The 23508-nt window shown below is 37.8% G+C and overlaps 1 protein-coding gene across 10 annotated transcripts in view; it reads right to left on the reverse strand.

The window, feature by feature from the left end:
* Positions 1-434: 434 nt before the first annotated feature.
* Positions 435-23508, reverse strand: part of rims2b (regulating synaptic membrane exocytosis 2b) — a 77080-nt gene continuing 54006 nt past the window's right edge. For 7 of the 10 annotated variants that reach the window (XM_053491916.1, XM_053491915.1, XM_053491912.1 and 4 more), the window contains 9 exons: positions 20330-20352; positions 19694-19833; positions 19211-19348; positions 17393-17607; positions 7901-8042; positions 7508-7620; positions 5642-5743; positions 5389-5528; positions 435-2812 (listed from right to left, as the gene is read on the reverse strand). In XM_053491916.1, the coding sequence (XP_053347891.1) occupies positions 2606-2812; positions 5389-5528; positions 5642-5743; positions 7508-7620; positions 7901-8042; positions 17393-17607; positions 19211-19348; positions 19694-19833; positions 20330-20352 (1220 nt within the window). In that variant the 3' untranslated portion in view covers positions 435-2605. The remainder of the gene's footprint in view (positions 2813-5388; positions 5529-5641; positions 5744-7507; positions 7621-7900; positions 8043-17392; positions 17608-19210; positions 19349-19693; positions 19834-20329; positions 20353-23508) is intronic. The other 3 variants (XM_053491913.1, XM_053491918.1, XM_053491917.1) reach the window with 3 other exon arrangements.

Here is a 23508-nt window from a genome sequence, read left to right on the forward strand (position 1 = left end):
CTCGCTCCTGTTTATTTTTATGCAAATCCCATAATTATGTCTAAAGAGAAACGTGGAAGTAAGGTTCGCAAAACTGCATCGTTTCAGCAGAAACATCCCATACCCAGTGTCAAGCACGGCAGTGGAGTGGTGATGATTTGGGCTTGTTTTGCAGCCACAGGACCCAGGCAGCTTGCAGTCATTCAGTCGACCATGAACCCCCCTGTATTCCAGGGTATTTTAGAGAAAATATAATCTGTCTGACAGTTAAAGCTTGCGTGAAGTTTGGTCATGCAACAGGACAATATTTCGAAGCACACTAGTAAATCTTTAGATCCAGGGAGGAGGAAAAAACCTGATTAAAGTAATAATAAGCAAAGAATAATTCTCACTTCGTGTTTTTAAATTATTTATTTTTTTGTTTTTCTTAAAACAAGAAAAAAAAATGTGGCAACTTTCCAGTTTCCATAAACAAGTCTGTGACATACTGCACCATCTAATGTGGTAATATTTTTTCTTTTTTTTTATTACAATAATAAAATAAAATATTCTCGCAACCTTACTAGTCAACGTCTGTTAAATATAAAATTACTTTAACATTCATTTGAACAACTTGGCCAGGTCTCCCTTGCAAAAGTGTGTTTTTTGTTTGTTTCCCTGGGAGCCACCTGGTTATTAAAGAAAAAAATTAAGCACAGAAGAAAATGCTAAACAAAACAAAAAAGCTTGATAAGGTGGAGCATCTGAGAGCTGAGCTTCAGATTCACATGCACTAATTAATAACTCTTACACTGATCATTTTATAATCATTTTTTTTATATATAACATGCTCAAATGTTTGAGGGAGTCCTAATACTTTTGGCATGCCTGATCTTGAGAAATGAGGCAAGAAATAAAAGTCTGAGTCAAAAACTATAAAGTTTACTAAACCACAGTGCCTCCCAGTGGAAACAAATCAACATGGCAGCCTCTAAAGTTGGAGAGAAAGAAGAGAAAGGTCATTGGATTGAAAAGTATTTTTAAGGGGCTTTTACCATATTTTCCAGATGATAAGTTTTATTCTACTAAAATCTGCCTGGAGAAGAAAAAACAAACAAAAAAAAAAAAACTAACAAGTTCAGCATAAATGTTTGGATTTGGCCAAAAGTTGGTAAAATGTGTGATTTCAGTTTCTGAAACAGAAAAACAGCAGACAGCCTAATGCACAAATGATAGCACATACTGTAGCAACTACAAGGTAAAAACACCACGTCATGTAGTCTGGAAAATATGGTATATATCGTTTTCTGTTGGGAAATGGGTTTTATTTTTTCCAGGCCACACTGCTTGCTGATCTGCAACAAATACAGAAGTACAACGACAATCACATCTTAATCTTCATCGCAGTCACTCTTACTGTAAAGCATGCACTGGAGATTTTTTTTTCTCTTAATTGACTTAAATAAAAACCATTAAAAATGGCCGACCGGGCTCTTGTTTTTATCTTCTTCTTTTTTCTTTTTTTTTTTAGTAGCAGCCTTGAACAAAATAATTTTTTTTATCATTTGCATCCATGCAAAAATAATAATAAATAAAACTAAGAAAAAACAAAGCAACTTCTCATGACTTTAATACAGTACATCTCTGAAAACTGATTCAACCAGAGCTCGAGAGAGTTCTCCTTTAAGGTTTTTTTTCCAATCTTGTCGTTTATCAAAATTGTTGATCAAATAGTTAATCATTCTTTTAATCAGGTTTGAGTGAGGAAGTGCAGTAGGGCTTTGGAGATGTCATTCTCACTTTCTTTGCCCTTTTCCCCTCCTCTTGTTTGCCTGCTCATGGCTTTTTTGTGTGTGTCATGTTTTTTTTTTTTTTTCCCAAACTCTGGGTGGAGAAAACTGAGGTCTTTTTGCATATAAAACAAAACATCCAAATAAATGTCACTGCCACCATCATTCTCTTTAAATCAATTGAAATTGGCTTTATGTCCTTGGATTTGTCAATTTTAATGAATCTTATTCTTCCTATTATACTATTACAGTTGGTCCACATGGCTTTTTGTGCAATTTTTATTTATTTTTTTAATAAATCAACACTGAAATGAAACAGACCAGTTTTGTTTGTCGTCTTTCCTTCAAAAAAGGGCTTTTGTTTCTTTTTCTGGGTACGTTATCCTACTGTAACTGAGCTTCATTTGACTTCAGCATGCCTGTCAGACACCTCAGCACACGCTTGTTGAGAAGGTTTGGATAAGGATCCTCGTTTTCTCAGACCACCCTTGGTTGGTCCCCATGGCTTTTTGCAGGTGTCGTCTTTCTTGTTCTTCTTCAGACATCTTACTGTAAGCTCTGGATAAGTCACTGTTGTCCACTGGAAAAGGAAACAAATCAGCCAAAGGTTGGTGTCTTTCCATCCCGAAAAAGATGAAGCTCGACATTGTGTTATGTGTTATTTGTCTTGTTCTTTCCCACAACGAGTCAAGCTTCGGACCTCTGAGCTATCAGTCTGTCTCGAACCCAAACGCTCCGTTCCTGCGTCTCCCCATTTCCTCGTATTTCTCTTTTGGCAGCAGGAAGACGACGGTGCGTTCTGGCCTTCGGCTTTCCCACGGGACGCAGCGTGAAGCATGCAGGACATCTCGGCGCCATTATGAGCGGACATTTGATTTTTCCGTCGCTCCTCCATGAGCTTTACTGCTTAATGGAGCTAACGTGGGATCCACCAATGAGGTGGGGGGAAAGAGTTTGTACCAGCCGATCACCATGTTGGTGAGCTCTAAATCGTCCAACAGGATCTGAGCGGCGCCCATGAACGACTTGTGGTCCATGCGGCCGTAATCTCCCCACACGATGATCTGAAAAATACAGTACGCGGTTTAACTTTAACACAAAGATGTACAGTATGAACACTATGCACAGTGTGACTCAGAGTGCTAAGAAATGATCAGATAACTGCTGAGTAAAATGATGTCTTTACTGTGCTTTGATTGATGCAACAGAAGATTATCAGGATCCCACTGATATATAGACATACTGTACTTGTAGGTATTTCCACATGGTTTGGTTGATTTTACAAGGAGGATGCGTTTCTCCTTAGACGGCATTGGAGATGGGATTAAAGTACTATTTGCACGGGATTAGGATTATCTGGGAACCTCATGTGATTTAGAAATTATGTATAGTGCATTTTCATACAAATAAAGACCTATTTATGATTTTTTCTTTAATGCAGCCTCCACTATTTGCAGGAAGATGGATAAAAAGGCGCACAGGAAACTCCACCAAATCCTGGCCAAATCACAGACATGATGAATCACACAGGACTAATATCTATTATCACAGGAGCGAAATGTTTGGCGAAATATGGTAATTATTTGTGGAGAAATTTTTACTTTCCAAATTACAAACATGGCCGATTCGCACAGGATTAAGATCACAGACAACCTCCGCAAGTATTACAAATCACACGAGGTCCCCAGGTAATACTGATCCTGTGCAAATAGGACACAAATTAGAATCAGAAATACAACAGTAAAGAAACTACACTCAGCTATACACATTTTAATGTAAAATCTTTTGGGAGATTTCACTTCCTGAAAGTGATATACTGTATTAATCATAAAACGTCATCGTAAATCATTCTACAGCCAAAACAAAGCTAATGTTAGGCAAAGACTATTGGTAACAAAGTAATACAGTGGTGTGAAAAACTATTTGCCCCCTTCCTGATTTCTTATTCTTTTGCATGTTTGTCACACTTAAATGTTTCTGCTCATCAAAAACCGTTAACTATTAGTCAAAGATAACATAATTGAACACAAAATGCAGTTTTTAAATGAAGATTATGTTATTAAGGGAGAAAAAAAACTCCAAATCTACATGGCCCTGTGTGAAAAAGTAATTGCCCCCCCTTGTTAAAAAATAACTTAACTGTGGTTTATCACAGTTAAAAGTTCAATTTCTGTAGTCACCCCCAGGCCTGATTACTGCCACACCTGTTTCAATCAAAAAATCACTTAAATAGGAGCTACCTGACACAGAGAAGTAGACCAAAAGCACCTCAAAAGCTAGACATTATGCCAAGATCCAAAGAAATTCAGAAAAAAATGAGAACAAAAGTAATCGAGATCTATCAGGCTGGTAAAGGTTATAAAGCCATTTCCAAAGCCTTGGGACTCCAGCGAACCACAGTGAGAGCCATCATCCACAAATGGCAAAAACATGGAACAGTGGTGAACCTTCCCAGGAGTGGCCAGCCGACCAAAATTACCCCAAGAGCGCAGAGACAACTCATCCGAGAGGCCACAAAAGACCCCAGGACAACAACTAAAGAACTGCAGGCCTCACTTGCCTCAATTAAGGTCAGTGTTCATGACTCCACCAAAAGAAAGACACTGGGCAAAAACGGCCTGCATGGCAGATTTCCAAGGCGCAAACCACTTAAGCAAAAAGAACATCAAGGCTCATCTCAATTTTGCTAAAAAAACATCTCAATGATTGCCAAGACTTTTGGAAAAGTACTTTGTGGACCGACGAGACAAAAGTTGAACTTTTTGGAAGGTGCGTGTCCCGGTACATCTGGCGTAAAAGTAACACAGCATTTCAGAAAAAGAACACCATACCAACAGTAAAATATGGGGGTGGTAGTGTGATGGTCTGGGGTTGTTTTGCTGCTTCAGGACCTGGAAGGCTTGCTGTGATAGATGGAACCATGAATTCTACTGTCTACCAAAAAATCCTGAAGGAGAATGTCCGGCCATCTGTTCGTCATTGCAAGTTATCGCAAACACTTGATTGCAGTTATTGCTGCTAAGGGTGGCTCAACCAGTTATTAGGTTCAGGGGGCAATTACTTTTTCACACAGGGCCATGTAAGTTTGGATTTTTTTTCTCCCTAAATAATAAAAACCATCATTTAAAAAACTGCATTTTGTGTTTACTTGTGTTATCTTTGACTAATAGTTAAATGTGTTTGATGATCAGAAACATTTAAGTGTGACAAACATGCAAAAGAATAAGAAATCAGGAAGGGGCAAATAGTTTTTCACACCACTGTAATTCATTGGTACGTTTTAGCTGAACAGACTAAACTTGCCAAACTGGCTTTGTAACATTTAAAGCCTTTTTTTAAGGAAGAAGAAGCCATCAGTTTTGAGCAAATTGAAAAATAAGTAAAAAAAAAAAAAAAAAGTACACACATGGTTATCACAGTCAGTGGTCCACCTTTACCAAATGTGGGGTGTGTCTTCACAATATATTTCTAATGAACTACATCAAGTTTTATGAAAAACTACCAGCCAAAAGCATATTCTAGCATATCAGCTTTCTTTAAATCTTTCATATTAATATAAAATCACTGATATAGTGATAATAAACCACAACCATCCACCTTCTCTTTTTTGTGACACATGCTGTGTGTGACACTTGTTTACCTGTAACACCTTTCCCTCTGGACTCTCCTCAAACTGCAGCTGCTGCTGATACAGAGGGTCCAGCGTTTTCCTCGCCAGACGTGTCTTCTTCTTGTTTATACACTTCCCGTTGTCCAGTAAATAGACTTTGACGTAGGGGGCTACAAAAATGAAATATTAGAAACGATGATGTGAATACACTTACTGTATAAATCCAGTGCAAAATGAGGCAAATTGATGATGACAAATCATAGGATAAAAGCTGCATTGGCACCTGGTGTCTGTTTGTTACCCGGTTTGCCGACCAGACCTCGAGCACGAATCACCTCGACATCGAGACGTTCTTTCCTGTGCACCATGCCGATCTGAATATCGCCTGAATGGGGAAAAAACATCACAAATACTAATTTTATCTGTATACAGGGTCGCTGAGATCTGGAGCCTATCCCAGGAGACTTAGGGCACGAGGCAGTGTGCACCCTGGACAAGGTGCCAGTCCATCACAGGGCACACACACATACACACTATAGGCAATTTAAATATGCCAATTAGCCTAAACTGCATGACTTTGGACTTTGGGAGGAAACCGGAGTACCTGGAACATGCAAGTACATGCAAACTCCACACACAGATCGAACCCTCCACCCTCAAAATATATAAACTTTTGCACGTTGTTTTTCAAACACCAGGCTTTATAAAAGTACGCCAATAGAACTATAATATATATTGCTTTAATTACAGATTTAAAACAAGTTGTTTATGTCCACGCCAAACTTACCAAAAAAATAAGCAAGAAGTTAAATTAGCTAAGAGCCAGCTATTATGCCAGTTTGGTGTTTTTAGTCTTACCAAGAGTTTATTAGGGATGGGGAGTAAATCGATTCAGTTATTTATTGCAATTTTTTTGTGTGTATATACAGTATGTAATACAAATATCACCACACTGACTCCAAAAATTGAATCGATTAATCAAGTAATCAGATAAAATGAACTTTTGATTAATTTAAAAGCAATGTAAAATTTATAAGAGAAACAAAGATTAATTGATTTTCTTTTTAGAAAAATCAACTTTTATTTTGTTAAATGCATACAGCATTCTATGAAAAAAAAAAACATTGTCATTATTTACAATACAAGGAATAGCTTAAAGTTGACTGAGATGAATTAAGTGTATTACAGTGTCATACATTCTTATTATAAAGCCTTTTCTCAGATGCAAAAACTAAAAAAGGTATTTCAAATGACTTTAAGTATCAAAAAAACAAGGCACACATTAAAATAAATAATTATACAAAAACACAAAGAACTAAAAGTTCTCTTCTTTGGCTTACTGATAATTTTATCTCTTCCTTTCATTTTGCATCCCGCAACAGAACACTCCCTCAAATCAATACACAGCTAACTGTTTGCGTCTTCTTCCGCTTTGTGGGTGACGTACCGTAAGTGCTTTTTCTTCGTCTGTGTTTACTGGCGCCAAACAAATACTTGCGCAAAAACATAACGAATTAATTCAAAGAAGCTTCGAGGCGGAAGATTTTGCCTCGATAATTTTTTGTAATCGAATTACTTGAGGAATCGTTTCAGCCCTATTTAAATTATTTATTAATTTATATAAGTTTTTTTTTTGGCAGCATGTTGGTGTAGTGGTCAGCTCTATCCTCTTGCACCTCCTGATCCAGGGATTGATTCCCGCCTCAGTGTCTTTGTACTGTACGTGGAGTTTGCATGTCCTCCCCGTGCTCAATGGGTTTCCTCCGGGTTCTCCAGTTTCCTCCAACAGTGCAAAGACATGAAGTTTAGGCTAACTGGCGTTCCAAAATTGCCCATAGTGTGTGAATTTTGACCATTCTGAGGTCCACCACGGTTGTGCAAAGATGGGAATAAATACAGCGGTCACCATAGTTGAAATACAGAGGTTCCTAGATGAATGGGATGGGGTACTGTATGTTTGCATTTGAGGTGGTAAAATGTTAGCGCTCCTCTAAAATTATTCACTATTCACACATTGGGAGACCTGAGTGGTAGGAGCAAAATGTTTTTCAAAGTTTGTTCAGAATTTCAATGTTATATATGTTATATATATGTAATGTATATAATATATAACATTGAATAAACACACAAGCAGAAAGCCATTACTTACCCATTGGGGGCGTGGCCAGTGTCTGTCTCCCAGCGAGTTGGGCCGGGCCGAGACCATCTAAGAACTCTGTGAACTGGCTGTCTGTTGAAATTTTTACGCCGGGGAAAATCAGACTGCGGAGAAATCGGAGGGACAAACCACTGTTAGTGTAATAGTGCAGTAAGTGTAAGGAGGGAGTGTGTATACTTTAAGACAGTCCATTAATACACATTCTGTGTTAAGATATATTAATGACGTACAGTACTTTAAATAAAACTAGTTGGTTTTAAACTAAAGATGATCAATAATGATGAATATGATAAAGTGATGTAAGTACACCTTCTCCATTCATCCTGTATTCAAAATGTACAGTTTCTCCCTAACAGCTGTGTAAGGAAATGATTTTTTGCGTACTTTCCCTGTTTGGGTTTGTCGCCTTCCTCAGCTGTCTCTCTGCTTGGCTGCCGTGTCATCCTGCTCTTCATCTCGACGGCCAGACCCGTCTCTACACTCCTCTGAATGGCCAAACGCACAGGCTTCTTCTTCTTTCCATCCTCTGTGTGTGAGAGACATAAAGAAAGAGAGAGAAAGAGAGAGAGACATTGTTCAGTATTTCCTTCCAGGGTGTGGTAGTGTATCTCTGGTGGTGGGTCATGGTAGTTTCAAAACATTTTTTAAATAAATATAAAAATATTCTTAGTCTTAATTAGTGCATCCTCAACCATCAGTAAGAGAAAAGGCCAAAAAAAAAACTTGCCAGGTGTCAGCTGTCGATTGATATTTGTGTTAACACTAGCCCTACCTAGATTAAATGATGAAACATTTAAATGTTTGGAAAAGTTTGTTTAATGAAATCAAAGTAAAGTAAAAAGCAAATTAAACTAGTTTTAGCCAGCAGAGGGCACTGCTGCAGACTGTTTGTGTGAGTATATCATCCCCTGAAAGGGAACAGCCGAAAGACAAAGAAGAAGAAGAAGATCATCATCATCATCATTATTCCACAAATTCTAATCAAGAATTTAATATATATATATATTAATATAAGTACATCATCAACTAAAACAAAACAAAGAGTTAAAAATTACAAAATTGGTTTTCAAAAATTTAGACTTGTTTGTAGTGTTAATTCTTCATGCAACTTTACTTTTCAGCTCTTATGTGTAAACAACTATTTACTTCAATGAAGAAAAAAAAATTATAATATAAATTATTATATAATTATATATATATATATTTTTTTTTTCCCTTTTTGTGTGTATGTAGCCTGATCTATACTCCCACCTCCACACTTTGGAAGTGAGACACTAAAATAAGCAGGGCTTTTTAAAATAATTCTCACATGTCACGTTATATCACAGTATTTTATTATTCCTTATAATATTTCTTATTAAGTGTTTGTAGTTGTTAGCTCCTTACATATTCTCATTCCTACTTGTTGCATTTTAATTTTGCACTACTTAGTTCTACAGTACTTTGAGATACTAAGGTTTCAGTAAGCTACTAAAAGGTTTATTATTTAAGTATTTAATGCATGATTAAATACGATTTAATGTTTTAAAAAATCACATAGCTATTATTTTGAGACATTTTGCGATTGTGATTTAAACTGCGATTTGTGACCATTAAATGTACTGTTTTCTATTGAAACAATTATCAAGGCTAACAGCAAATAATTCAACAAAGGATCTCATAGAGAGGATGTTCACGAATATTTATTAAATCGAAATGATTAAAAATAAAGAAATATGTTTACACACTGTACATAAATTTCTGGATTTTTCTATATAACCTGTAATAAATTTCAGCCTTTGCAATTAAATAATTGCACAGGTCTGTATTGTGACCCAGTTTGTTTATGTGATAAATCATGCAGCACTATTAGCAGCAGGAGTTATAGATATATTGCGCATGCATTTAATAAACAGGTCGTGGTGACAGACAGTAAACACTTTCCTACCTGTGTTGTTCCCATTAAACAAGCTCAGGCAGGTGAAATACACTGCAAGAGCCTCGAATGAAGTCGAGAGACTAATATTTCTCTGTGAATGCTGCACGCTGTCCTGCCCCAGCCTGCCCATCCTGATACACCACTAACACACTTACAACACTGTTGACAACCTATCGTAGAGCTGAGAATGTCTGGGAGTATTAAGTGTGTGTGTGTGTGTGTATCAGTTCTTTTGTATACTACAGAAAGGAAAGTAGGAGGAGATCAAATTAATTAGCCAATCAGAAGCGAAGAGGAAAAATAAAAAAAAAGTACACATACACAATATGCCTTTTTTCTTTTCTTTCTTTTTTTTTTTTTACAGAAGATCTAATATCTACATGCACATTTATTCTGACAGTTCTTCACTTCAGCTCATTATTATTATTATTTTTATTTGGTCCTGGAAATATGATTTTCTAACAAGTGTAGTTATATTTCCCAAAATATAAACACACTAGTAGCCTAATTTAAACCAGCTAAATCCTGACAAGGCAGTTACTGTACTAAAAAAAGGACCAATAGACACTGTAAATGCACCACAAAGTGCAAAATAATAATAATCAAAGGATTTATTTAACTGAGACTAAGACGGTTAAACCCTTTCTTTGATCTGTTGCTGTTTGTCAACAACTTCATAAAGGATACATTTCATGGTCTTTCCTGATTTTTAATTTTTTTCTACACTGTAAAAGGCGTTTATCCAAAATATACTCAGCAAAAAAAAAAACGTCCCTTTTTTCAGGACTGTGTATTTTAACAATAATGTTGTAAAAATCCAAATAACTTTACAGATCTTCATTGTAAAGGGTTTAAACAATGTTTTCCATGCATGTTCAATTAACCATAATCAATTAATTAACATGCACCTGTGGAATGGTCGTTAAGACCTTAACAGCTTACAGAAAGTAGGCATTTAAGGTCACAGTTCTAAAAACGCAGGACACTAAAGAGACTTGTCTACCGACTGTGAAAAACACCCAAAGAAAGATGCCCAGGGTCCCTGCTCATCTGCGTGAACGTGCATTAGGCATGCTGCAGGGAGGCATGAGGACTGCTGATGTGGCTGGGGCGATAAATCGCCATGTCCGCATTGTGAGACGTCTAAGACAGCGCTACAGGGAGACAGGAAGGACAGCTGATCATCCTCGCAGTGGAAGACCACGTGTAACAACACCTGCACAGGATCGGTACATCCGAATATCACACCTGCGTAACAGGTACAGGAACACACAATGCCTCCATCAGTGCTCAGACTGTCCGCAATAGGCAGTCCATGAGGAGGAGATGCACTGCAGTATTTCAAGCAGCTGGTGGCCACACCAGATACTGACTGGTACTTTTCATTTTGAGCCTCCCTTCATTTAGGGACACATTGTGAAACATTTCTAGTTTATGTCTTATTGTGTTGACTCTTTTAGTGTTCATACAAATATTTACACATTAAGTTTACTGAAAGTAAAAACAGTTGAAAGTCAGAGGACTATACTGTATACTGTATATAAATATATATACTGTAGGAGTATACTGTATATAATAATCTCCTTTGAACAGTTGATATTAAGATGTACAGTATCTGCTACGTTTGCTCTAGAAATCCTTTATAATGGCTCTAATCTGAGGTGCTGGTTGTTAATTGGTGATTTCTGAGGCTGGTAACCTAAATCAACTTCTCCTCTGCTTGCTTTCCTGGTAAGGTCTTCATGAGTTACAACATGGCACTTAATAGATTTTGCAAATGCACTTAACACAATACTGTTCTTGCAAGAACTATTCCAGAACAGCTGACCTTGGTGTCTTGAAAACAGAAGAAAATGTTGTTGATGTTACTTAATTACATAATGTCATATGGTATTTCATAATAAAAAAAAAATCTAGTATTGTTATAGAATGTAGAAAATTACTAAACAAAAAAAAGGCATTGTGTGGTTTATATAATATCTCTAAACTAAGCACAAAAACATTTCGCTAAAAATGTCTTAATATGCCCTATGTATGGGGACTTTGGGGACATTCAAACAAAGTAGTTTTACTGGCTTTAAACCCATGACTTAATTACGTCAACACTGAGATCCTCTCAAACCAAACTGGATATGTGTTTATCTCTTACACGCTTTATAGAGCTATTTAAAGCCTGACTCATCCATATATTGTACCAGAGGACAAAACTTGTGTTTAGATAAGGGCAGGGTTAATCTGAAGGCTTTTTGTTTAGTTACTGGAAAGAGGTAGATAAAACATCATTGTATCCTTTGTATAAACTTATTTGGTCTTCCTCAGTCTGGCTGCTGTGCAACAGTGTGTGTATGTTGAGTAAAATAGAATGGACCCAACTTTTTCTCTTACACCTGGATCGATATATATAGATAGACAGATAGATAGATAGACAGATAGATAGATAGATAGATAGATAGATAGATAGATAGATAGATAGATAGATAGATAGATAGATAAATACATAGATAGATAGATAGATAGATAGATAGATAGATACAGTGTTGTGAAAAACTTTTTGCCCCCTTCCTGATTTCTTATTCTTTTGCATGTTTGTCACACTTAAATGTTTCTGCTCATCAAAAACTGTTAAATATTAGTCAAAGATAACAGAATTGAACACAAAATGCAGTTTTTAAAAGGTTTATGTTATTAAGGGAGAAAAAAAACTCCAAATCTACATGGCCCTGTGTAAAAAAGTGATTGCCCCCCTTGTTAAAAAATAACTTAGCTGTGGTTTAGCACACCTGAGTTCAATTTCTGTAGTCACCCCCAGGCCTGATTACTGCCACACCTGTTTCAATCAAGAAATCACTTAAATAGGAGCTACCTGACACAGAGAAGTAGACCAAAAGCACCTCAAAAGCTAGACATCATGCCAAAATCCAAAGAAATTCAGGAACAAATGAGAACTAAAGTAATTGAGATCTATCAGTCTGGTAAAGGTTATAAAGCCATTTCTAAAGCTTTGGGACTCCAGCGAACCACAGTGAGAGCCATTATCCACAAATGGCAAAAACATGGAACAGTGGTGAACCTTCCCAGGAGTGGCCGGCCGACTAAAATTACCCCAAGAGCGCAGAGACAACTCATCCGAGAGGCCACAAAAGACCCCAGGACAACATCTAAAGAACTGCAGGCCTCACTTGCCTCAATTAAGGTCAGTATTCACGACTCCACCATAAGAAAGAAACTGGGCAAAAACGGCCTGCATGGCAGATTTCCAAGGCGCAAACCACTTTTAAGCAAAAAGAACATTAAGGCTTGTCTCAATTTTGCTAAAAAACATCTCAATGATTGCCAAGACTTTTGGAAAAATACCTTGAGGACCGACGAAACAAAAGTTGAACTTTTTGGAAGGTGCGTGTCCCTTTACATCTGGCGTAAAAGTAACACAGCATTTCAGAAAAAGAACATCATACCAACAGTAAAATATGGTGGTGGTAGTGTGATGGTCTGGGGTTGTTTTGCTGCTTCAGGACCTGGAAGGCTTGCTGTGATAGATGGAACCATAAATTCTACTGTCTACCAAAAAATCCTGAAGGAGAATGTCCGGCTATCTGTTCGTCAACTCAAGCTGAAGTGATCTTGGGTGCTGCAGCAGGACAATGACCCAAAACACACCAGCAAATCCACCTCTGAATGGCTGAAGAAAAACAAAATGAAGACTTTGGAGTGGCCCAGTCAAAGTCCTGACCTGAATCCTATTAAGATGTTGTGGCATGACCTTAAAAAGGCGGTTCATGCTAGAAAACCCTCAAATAAAGCTAAATTACAACAATTCTGCAAAGATGAGTGGGCCAAAATTCCTCCAGAGCGCTGTAAAAGACTCGTTGCAAGTTATCGCAAACGCTTGATTGCAGTTATTGCTGCTAAGGGTGGCCCAACCAGTTATAAGGTTCAGGGGGCAATTACTTTTTCACACAGGGCCATGTAGGTTTGGATTTTTTTAGGCGGCGTCAGCTGTGGCCAAGATGGCAACAGCAGAGCTCTCACAGCTGAACTTAAAAACGCTCTTTGGGTACTCTTTGGGTAATGTCACCAAGGGTTTTCCGGTTCTTTTTATACACTCTATGAAATAAACGAGAGCGACGTCAGGTTTGCAGGTCAGGTTGGGTTACTGGCAACACCAAAATACTTTTAACCTTGTTCCACTTTTCTCTGGAATTCAATTCAATTCAATTTTACTTATATAGCACTTTTAACAATGGTCATTGTCTCAAAGCGGCTTTACAAAAATGAAAAGAAAATTTGAAAAGAAAATGTATGGAAGTGTGTATGTGTAAGAAAAATGTGTTTAGATAATAATGAGATTGTCCCTGATGAGCAAGCCAAGGGTGACGGCGACAGTGGCAAGGAAAAACTCCCTGAGATGGCAATACGAAGAAACCTTAAGAGGAACCAGACTCAACAGGGAACCCATCCTCCTCATTTGGGTGATAATGGGTAAAAAATATATAACATCCATTCCGCTGGAGCTAGTCCTTCTCTGGATGCCTCAGGATCCTTGCAGGGTTGGCCTTTGTCTACTGAAGCTGGCACAATCTCCAGATGCCTCGGGATGGGCTGTGTAGCCTCTGGATTTTGCAAATATTTGAAGAATCTTATATTCACACATGAATATCACAAAACAGTTTGCTCATTGTTCTAGCCAACATCCATGCTAAATGTATTAGGTTTGGCCAGGTTTAAGACCTTGCCCCCCTGATGCACAGCATACTGTACCAAATCCTTTTGTGAGCTGCACATTAATATTTATTTACTAGCATTAGTACTCGTTGTTGACAGGAAAAGAGTTTGTAGAAATAGTTAAAAAGTTTAAGCTAAATTAAGCTAATTTGCTTTAATGTAATCATTCTTAAAACTGTGGGAGGAAACCAGAGTACCCAGAGGAAACCCACCAAGCACAGGGAGAACATGAAAACTCATAAAGATACTGTATCATTAAAAGAGCGAGTGCTGACCGATGTTGCTCTAGGTTCTTCGCTTCTTATTACATTCTAAACTTTATTTACTTTATTTAATCCTAAACCAACAGAAACAACACACACACATGCACAAAGCTCTAGACCTACATTCTGGTTTCTTCACAAATACATGGCTGGACGTTTCAGTGTTTCACATACGACACAAACACATACACACACCACAGCCAGTGAACCCCGAGCTTACTTACCAGTACCAAAAAACAGCCCCCCAAAAAAACAGATCATTAACCCAGCACAGGTGTTATAAATTGCTATAATTATTAGAGAACCACGCTCAATGGCATCAATACGTGAGTTTCTGGGATTAGCCTCACACCATCCTGTTAGTGCCTTTTTAAATACCCCTATTTCCCCTCAGCAGGCATCAGCGGGATGTCTCAGTTTAAATGAACAAGAAGCTTTAAGCTAGATGTTTCGTAACAATTTCTCAGTAAGGCCTTTTTATTTCTCTATTTATCTCTCATTTATCTGAGCGGGACACTGACATTGAGGGAGATCTTTTTTCTTGAAAACCAGCAGAGAGCAAAAAACATGCAGGAGATCACAAAGGGAAGAAAATGAAGGTGATGTCAGATGAATATTCCTGAAAAATAATAATTTCTAAAAACCATTACCTTGTGCATGTGTTATCATTAAGAGGAAGAAGAGTGCATGCTTTCAGAACAGGTGAGTGCCCATGGTTACTGTCCCTCCTGTAGGGTCAGTGTTGCCGTTTCGTGGTTTATAGTTTGGTTCTGTCCTTTTTTTTGTCACTATAATTAGTTTCTTTGTCTTGTTAAATTGTATCGTCCATTCTCTTTAAAATTGATTATTTAAAACAACTCAAGCAATAATACCTCTAATTTACCTTTAAGACCTCTCAGAACATTAGAACTTCCACTCAAATCATTTCAGAACATTAGAACTTCCACTCAAAACCTCTCAGATCATTAGAACTACCGTTCAATCCTCTAAGAACATTAGAATTTCCATTCAAAACCTCTCGAACTTTAGAAGTAACACTCAAACCTCTCAGAACTACCACTATAAACCTCTCAGAACTTCGGAACTCAAACTCAAACCTCTAAGAACATTAGAACTACCATTCAAAACCACTCAGAACATCAAATCTAACACTCAAACCTCAAAAAAACTAGTGTACCATTTAAAACCTCTCTGAACTTCAGAACCATCACTCAAAATTCTCAGAACTACTGTACCACTCAAACCTCTCAGAATTACCACTCTAAACCACTCAGAACATCCGTACTACCACTCAAACCTCTCAGAAGATTAGAACTACTGTACCATTCAAAACCTCTCTGAACTTCAGAAACTTCGCTCTAAACCTCTCAGAACATCTAAAATACCACTCTCAAATACCCTCTAAGAACAATAGAACTGCAATTCAAAATCTTTTAGGTCTTTGGAACTACCACTCAAACCTCTCAGAACTTCAGAATTATCACTTTAAACCATAGGTCGGCAATTAGCGGCCCCCGGGCCACATGTGGCCCGCAAGCAAAAACATCTGGCCCGTAAGATAGTTTAAACTAGAGAATGAAAATAAATAAATGATTTTTTTTTTTTTATCGGACTGACAGTCTCAAAAAAGCTCTTTGTTTGGAAACCTAATTTTTCAGAACAGAAATATTTCAATCGATCTAAATTCTTATTTGTTATATCTGGATACGAGGGTGAATAAGCGCATCAGCGAGGTGCAGAGCGAACGCTCAACATGCAAAAACACATGACGTCTTGTTGTGCTTTGCGAGCACCCAGGGGTCCGTTCTTCGTCTGTCTCTAACTCAGTTAGCTGGATTTGATTGTTGTGAATTTGTCCTGATCTTGGATTGTTTCGTTCTTCGATGCGCTTCTCGCATTTGCTGTCATAGCAACATATCCGTAAGCTTGAACCTGCTCGGAAGCAGGTTTATTTCATGTAAACAGGATTTAGCCTGCGCTCCTGGTGGGTTATGATTGGTTAAAATGGCGAGGTCACATCTGATTGGTTAAAGAGCACGACTGACATGGACTGACTCACGTGGGAAAAGAAAAGGATCTTGCATATATCCTTGCATCTTGCACATTTATTTTTCAGGGGTTTGTCATGAATATGCAAATAAATAATTATATATAATAAAAATAAATATTTTATAATGATAAATTATATAAACGAAACTAATTTTATAACAAACAATATAAAAGTATACATGTATTTCAAAAATATTAATATTTCTATTTTTTCATATACAACATATTTTTTTTCATATTGCTTATTTTATTTTATTGTCTCATGTAATTTGTAAAGCATTAACCTCTAAATTTATGTTCTAATATAATATTTAATATTATGTGGGGGGGCAATCCATGGCAGGGGGGCATTTCTGCGCATAACACGTGTTACAAAAAAAAATAGAGCCGCTCTTTTTCCATTTCGTCAACCAATCGCAGGGCTTGTGATCAGTGAGTAGACAACTCAATCCAGCCATACTAATCATCAACAACAGGTGTGCTCGAAGAACCAACCTAGCCGGATCGTAATTAGCACAATGATCTCATCTTAGATGTGTCAGTTTATCTCGGATCTCGGTTCTGTCATTTTACGAGCGCCTACCATTCATCCTCCCCTATTAATTCAATAAATTAGCCAATGTTTTGGTTGTGGCCCGCCATGTAATGGCTTGGAAAAAATCTGGCCCGAGGCCAAACTTAATTGCCGACCCCTGCTTTAAAACTTGCATACCACATAAAACAACTCAAACCTTTCTAGCTACCACTTAAAACCGCTTAAAACCTTGGAACTTCCAAATCAAAACATCTTAGAATGTCAGACTTATGACTCAAGACTTCTCAGAACATAAGAACTTCAACCCGTGACCTCTCTGAACTTCAGAACTTTCACTTCAAACCTCTCCGAACAAAAAGCAAAAAGAGGAAAAAAATGTTTGACTTTACCTTCTGGACCCAGCTGCGACGTGCTCTGGCTCTTCTTCCCCAGACCCACCATAGCGGCCATTTTTGCCCCAAAACTCGAGCGCCTCTTTTTGTCATCCTCATCATCGTCAGTCCTGCCAAGGGAGCACATTTCTCCTCCTACGCTGGAGCTCTTGGTAATGTTGGAGCCGGGAGTCGCTGTCTGAGCCCTGTTTTTCATTTTGGATGTAAACCCACTGTCAGCAACGCAGGAGTACGAACAATGGGGGAGGAATAAAAGGATAAAGAATAGAGGGAGGACAGGACAGAGAGAGAGAAAGAAAAAGGAAAGGACAGGGTTCAGCTACAGGATCAGGACAAGGTCAGAGGTGAAGGGTCAGTGCTGAAGAGGAGAGGCGTGCTTAGAATCATTTTATTTCATCAGATATCACACAGCATAGCTTGGCTAACTCTTGTTTTATGATCTTAAATACAATTGATTTTTTTTCAGAATAATTTTCTTGTCTGATGAAATTAAAATCATTCTTAGTAGCAAATTCAGGCAAGCTACAAAATGTAATCAATAGTTATTCATCATTTATTATTTTTAAGAAAAACCTTTACAAAATAAATCAACAACAAAAAAGCAAAAAAAAAAACGTATTTATGCAAAGATGTAGGAGATAGGGAGGAGAAGGAAAGCTAATTGAAAGCTAATAAAAGTTTCATATTCAGAGAACTAGCCGAAGGAATTTTAGAAAATATTAAATTCTAGCTAGAGCAAGTATAATCAGAGGTTACACGGTGCTTTCCATTCCAAATACACTGACTGCACTACACTGACCTTCCTCTAGTGGTAGATATGAGTGAGTAAGAAATGTGTATATGTTCTCTCTAGTGCTTATCTGGTATGGGGTGGCCTATCTTTGGACTGTGGGAAGAAACCGGAGTACTCAAACTCTCAAATCTGAGGCATGACTCGAACCCTCAGCCCTGGAGGTGCGAATCAACAGTCCTAACCACTACACCACCATGCCACTTTATATAACAAAACTGCACTACATTAATAAAAGTCAGCTGTTTGCCAAGAAAAAAGAAAAAAAAAAACATTTTATTTAGATTTGATCTTATAGAACATGAGTTTTAAAAAAGAAAAAACTCAACATAAGCACAGGGGGAACATACTATCCACACTCTACGTCCTCACTACGCCTGTTTGTGCTCTAATATATGTCTACATGCTTTTATTTATTAAGAATAACCAAGTATGATTTTTATTTGGTTGTCAAAACGTTGTAGCTACATTGAATTGGCAGCATTACTGATACAAGGCACACTGTTAGTATCAAGTTGTTTTTAAAAAGTCAGAATTACAGCACGTTGATCAAATGACTACATAATGTCGGGATAATGTTGAACGTTGAACTAAATGTTGCTCTAAAGACCACAACATTGTACATGGGTTTGCACTTCGGGGTAACATTTTTAAGAAAATGTATAGACATATGCACATGAGTACTTTGTGCACAAGTGGAATGAGATACACATGCTGTGTGTGGGAAGCTGTTACCTGATGCAACACATCCCAAACAGGTCCACTTACGCAGCGTCACCTGATCAGGATGTCTAAACTAGTGAATAGATAGTTGTCTGACTACTACAATGTACTACACTGGTGGACAATATTGTAATCTATTTGCGTAAATAGTACATTGCCGCACATAATGCAGCCTTCTGTTAGAACCGAAAGCTTTTGTATAAGCTGAACCTGACTCAGAAAATCAACATTACCCCAAGATTATAAAGGCCCTAAAACTTTTAGCACTTTCAGATAAATGACTAGACGCACACGATTCTAACCTGTCAGGCTCCTCCTCCTCCGCTACTCCATTTTCCTGTTCTGCTTCCCCTTCTTTCTTTCCTCCCTCTACAGTTCCCTCTCCCTCCATCAGACACTCCTCCCCCTGAGACTGACTCTGCAGGACAGCCTCACCACGACTATACACACACACACAACACACACACAAACACATACATGCACAGTGATGCAGGAAAACACACACAAATATACACACACACACACACATATATATATATATATATATATATATATATATATATATATATATATATATATATACAGAACACAAATACATATATAATTTATACATTGTGACGTACACAGAAACATACAGTCACAGACCAAATGGAAGCATGCAAGACAGAATATATGGAAAACTGTGAGCATGCAGAATAAACCATAATAGGGATTTTTATTAATAACAGATAAAGATGAAAGATCAGGGATGAAAGGTAAAAAAAATAAAATAAAATTCACTCCACCTAATTTTGCGAGCGGCCCGCGCTCTCTCAGACTGGACAGACATGTAGCTTGCGCTGCTAAGCCGTGACGCGCTGGACATGGCGGATACGTCGCTAACGTCGCTGTCGGAGGACTTCATAGACAGGCTGTCCATTCTCCGCTGTACAGGACACCAGAAACAGTAAAAAATTCAACATGTAAGGAATAAAATGGTTTGAGGCATGCAGTTACAATTAAATAATCATTGCTAAGGACAGAGTGACTGATTTCCATCACACCATCCACTTGTTAATTTATTTCCCATGACTGCATGTGCACTAGTGTAGCAATTGTCTTAAAACCAGAAAAATAAAATAAACGAAAAATCTCACATCATGCTTGAAAACCTGAAAACTGACTGATACTGACACTGGAGACTCCTTCCTACATATCATTACCTGAATCCTGTACATTCCACCTTAAATCATACTGTAGCAATGATTACATGTTTTACAATACCATAATATGTCATGACACTGTCATCATGCTGTACACTATGCATTCTTTTCTATTCCTGTTCAGAAATATTGTTTGGAAAACAGACTTACGTTTCTTTTGCATGCAGTTAGGCAAATAAGAAAAGAAACCACAATTATTGTGAAGCGTACAGTACATACCCTGGATGGATCCTTTAGGGAACCTGGAGGGGGAGACATTAAAATGTTTATCATGTGTGACTTTCTAGACTATACAGTAACTACAGAATAGAACTATTAGGATTTTTGCTTCGGATCTGTGGGTTCTCCTACTAACACGACAGATTTAAAGCTCATGGATAGGCGACACAGGGATAGATGATGTAGACCGCGGTCGAGCAGAACCAGGTCTGAGGTCAGAGCTGCACCAGAAGCGCGACAGTCTCAGGTTCCAGCTCCTGCGCTACAGTATATAGTGTAGAGTTGACCTTCGCATTATGCCTGCTATTATTTCAACCAAGCATTTAATAACACATTTGAAGAAGTATTACATTTCCTCAACAAACCAGACAGATATTTGTGGCCATGTCTGTGTGTTTGCGTGCGAACCGTACCCGAGTACACATGAACCACGCTCGAGACGGCCTTTTTAACCGGACCTGTTTGGGATGTGTTGCATTCCGATCTGGGCACTACAAGTCCCTACTGTTAAAGTTTCCTTGTACACAGCCAATTTTTACACAATTTGTTTTTTTAATACAGATGTACTGTATACAGTATACAAGTCATCATATAAATGTACGCAAATGTAACACAGAACTAAAACAGGCTAAGGTAAATAGATAGACAGGCAGAAAAGCAGACATACACACAGAAAACCAGACAGACAGACAGTCAGACAGACAGAACAGAAGACAAAAAAAACAGACACGCAGATAAACAAACAGAAAGGAAGACAGACAGAAAAGCAAACAAAGACACATAAAAAGGAATGCAGACAGACAGAAAGACCAACAGACAGAAAGATAGACAGAGATAAAGGCTGATAGAAAACCAGACAGGCAAAAAGCCAGACAGAAACAGAGAAGGCAGACAGACAAACAGACACATAGAACAGACAGACAAACAGACAGAAAGATAGACAGACTGACAGACAAGCTGAAAGGCAGACAGACAAACAGATCTGAATGATACGGAGAAAAACACGAGTACACACTTTCATCCAAAGTCACACTTTTATCCAGATGTTTTGCGACACCAACACGTAAGTTCTTCTAACAACCGCTGTTCTGGTAAATTTCCTAAAGCAAGCGAGCCGTAGTCAACCGTCAACCAAAAGAGCTTCAGAGTCGTGAACCCGGGTCATTTACCTGCATCTCCGTTCTCTGTGACTGTGTCGACTGACCCCAGCGTGAGGCCGATGGAGTGGATGAGATGCAAAATGGAGGCAAAATGATCACATATTTAAAACACACACACACACACACACACACACACACACACACACAGCCACAAACAGGTCATGCATGTGTTAATCACAGTAAGGCATGTGCTGGTATTTCATCGTGCTAATCATCATCTATCTTACTCAGCAGCTGTGATCTTACAGGAGAGAATAAACTGCAGATTACACGTCTAAAAGTCACCACTTTACAGCGGGAAAATAAGCTAAATAAGCTAAATTAGACACTACTGTCTTTGTGTTCCGAGATATTCTTCCACAAAAATCCTGCATGTGCTTGCTAAATAACACTAACACTATCATTAATGCTAATGCTAGGATACATGTGAGCCACATGTCCATGAACAAGCAGATAATAAGAGCTAATGATCCAGAAGTCAATACAGCATGATGTAGTGTGTAAACAATCCTCAGCACATGTCTTACTGTGACTGTGACAGAGAAAAATGCAAAATATAAGCATAACACACACACACACACACACACACACACACACACACACACAAACCTCAACCATAAGCACTACATTCTAGCTATCATTCTAGCTTTCTAAATCTAATAACCAATAAAACACACTGCTGGTGTTCACTAACGCTGCTCAGCAGAGAGTTTGTGTTTCTGCATGGTCTACTACTGTGTGTGTGTGTGTGTACTTGAACAGGAAGTGAGTGAGAGCCAGACAGAGAAATCGACAGGGAGATAAAAGATAAGGCAGAGAGACAGAGTGAGAGAGCAGATAAGCAGGGAGATAGAGAGGGAGAAAGAATGTAAAGAAGCAGTAGACAGAGATGGATGGATGGATGGATGGATGGAAGGAAGGAAGGAAGAAAAAAAGTTTAACATGAAAGGAGAACAGAGAAAGAAAGAAAAAGAAAGAAAAAAAATAAAGCACAAAGAAAATATAAAGAAAGTTTAACATAAAAGGAGAACAGAGAATGAAAGAAAGACATTTTTAATATATATATATATATATATATATATATATATATTTTTTTTTTTTTTTTTTTTTTTAAAGAATTAAAGTACTTTTAAAAGAAAGAATAAAAAAAGTAAGAAAAAAGAGAAAGATTTTTAAAAAGAAATAAAGTGTAGAGAAACAAAGAAAGTATAAAAAGAAAGAAAAAGAAAGAAGTAAAGAAAGGCATTTTTAAAAGACAAATTAAAAAATTAAACAAAAGAAAGAAAAGACACTTTAAAAAGAGTTAAAGAATTTAAAGAAAGAATTAAAGAAATAAGCAAGAAAAAAAATCAGAAAAAATAAAGAGATAGAGAGAGAGAGAGAGAGAGAGAGAGAGAACTATAAAAATATAACAAATCCGTCACAGTTATTTCTGTGTGTGTGTGTGTGTGTGTGTGTGTGTGTGTGTGCGTGCGTGATTAGATTTGATTAGATCTGCGAGTATGTCCCACAGAGCTGGCGGTCTCAGTAAAAAGCAGAAACACAGCACTACACACACTAAAGCCGGCTAATAATGACCCTTATTATTCACGCTATAGGGCCTAATGCACTTCATACCAGTTACTTTCTTCTGCTGGTCCTCCCATGTCACCTCTAAGGTCACGGCACAGAAACATGGAAGAAACACACGACTTTAGTGCTGATGGAGTGCTCCAAGGAACTAACACTGTGGCGTTATCGCTGATGAAGGCGTTTTCATTTTTTATTTATTTGTTTATTTATTCATTTATTGGACACACAGTATAATAAGGTCAGGATTTTGAGAGAGACAGCAGTTAAGATGCTGCACTACGGATTGAAGGTCATGAGTTCAAACCCCAGCTCTATCACTGTTGAGCTCCGTTCAGTTCTACAAATTACATAACCGTACTGTAAGTCTCTGCTATATTCCAGAAATAATACAGCAAAGTTACAGCATGAGCAGTTAAAGCTGTTATATGATCTTCTACAGTTCTGTAC

The sequence above is a fragment of the Clarias gariepinus genome, chromosome 3 (genome assembly GCF_024256425.1).
Source record: "Clarias gariepinus isolate MV-2021 ecotype Netherlands chromosome 3, CGAR_prim_01v2, whole genome shotgun sequence".
NCBI lineage: Eukaryota > Metazoa > Chordata > Actinopteri > Siluriformes > Clariidae > Clarias > Clarias gariepinus.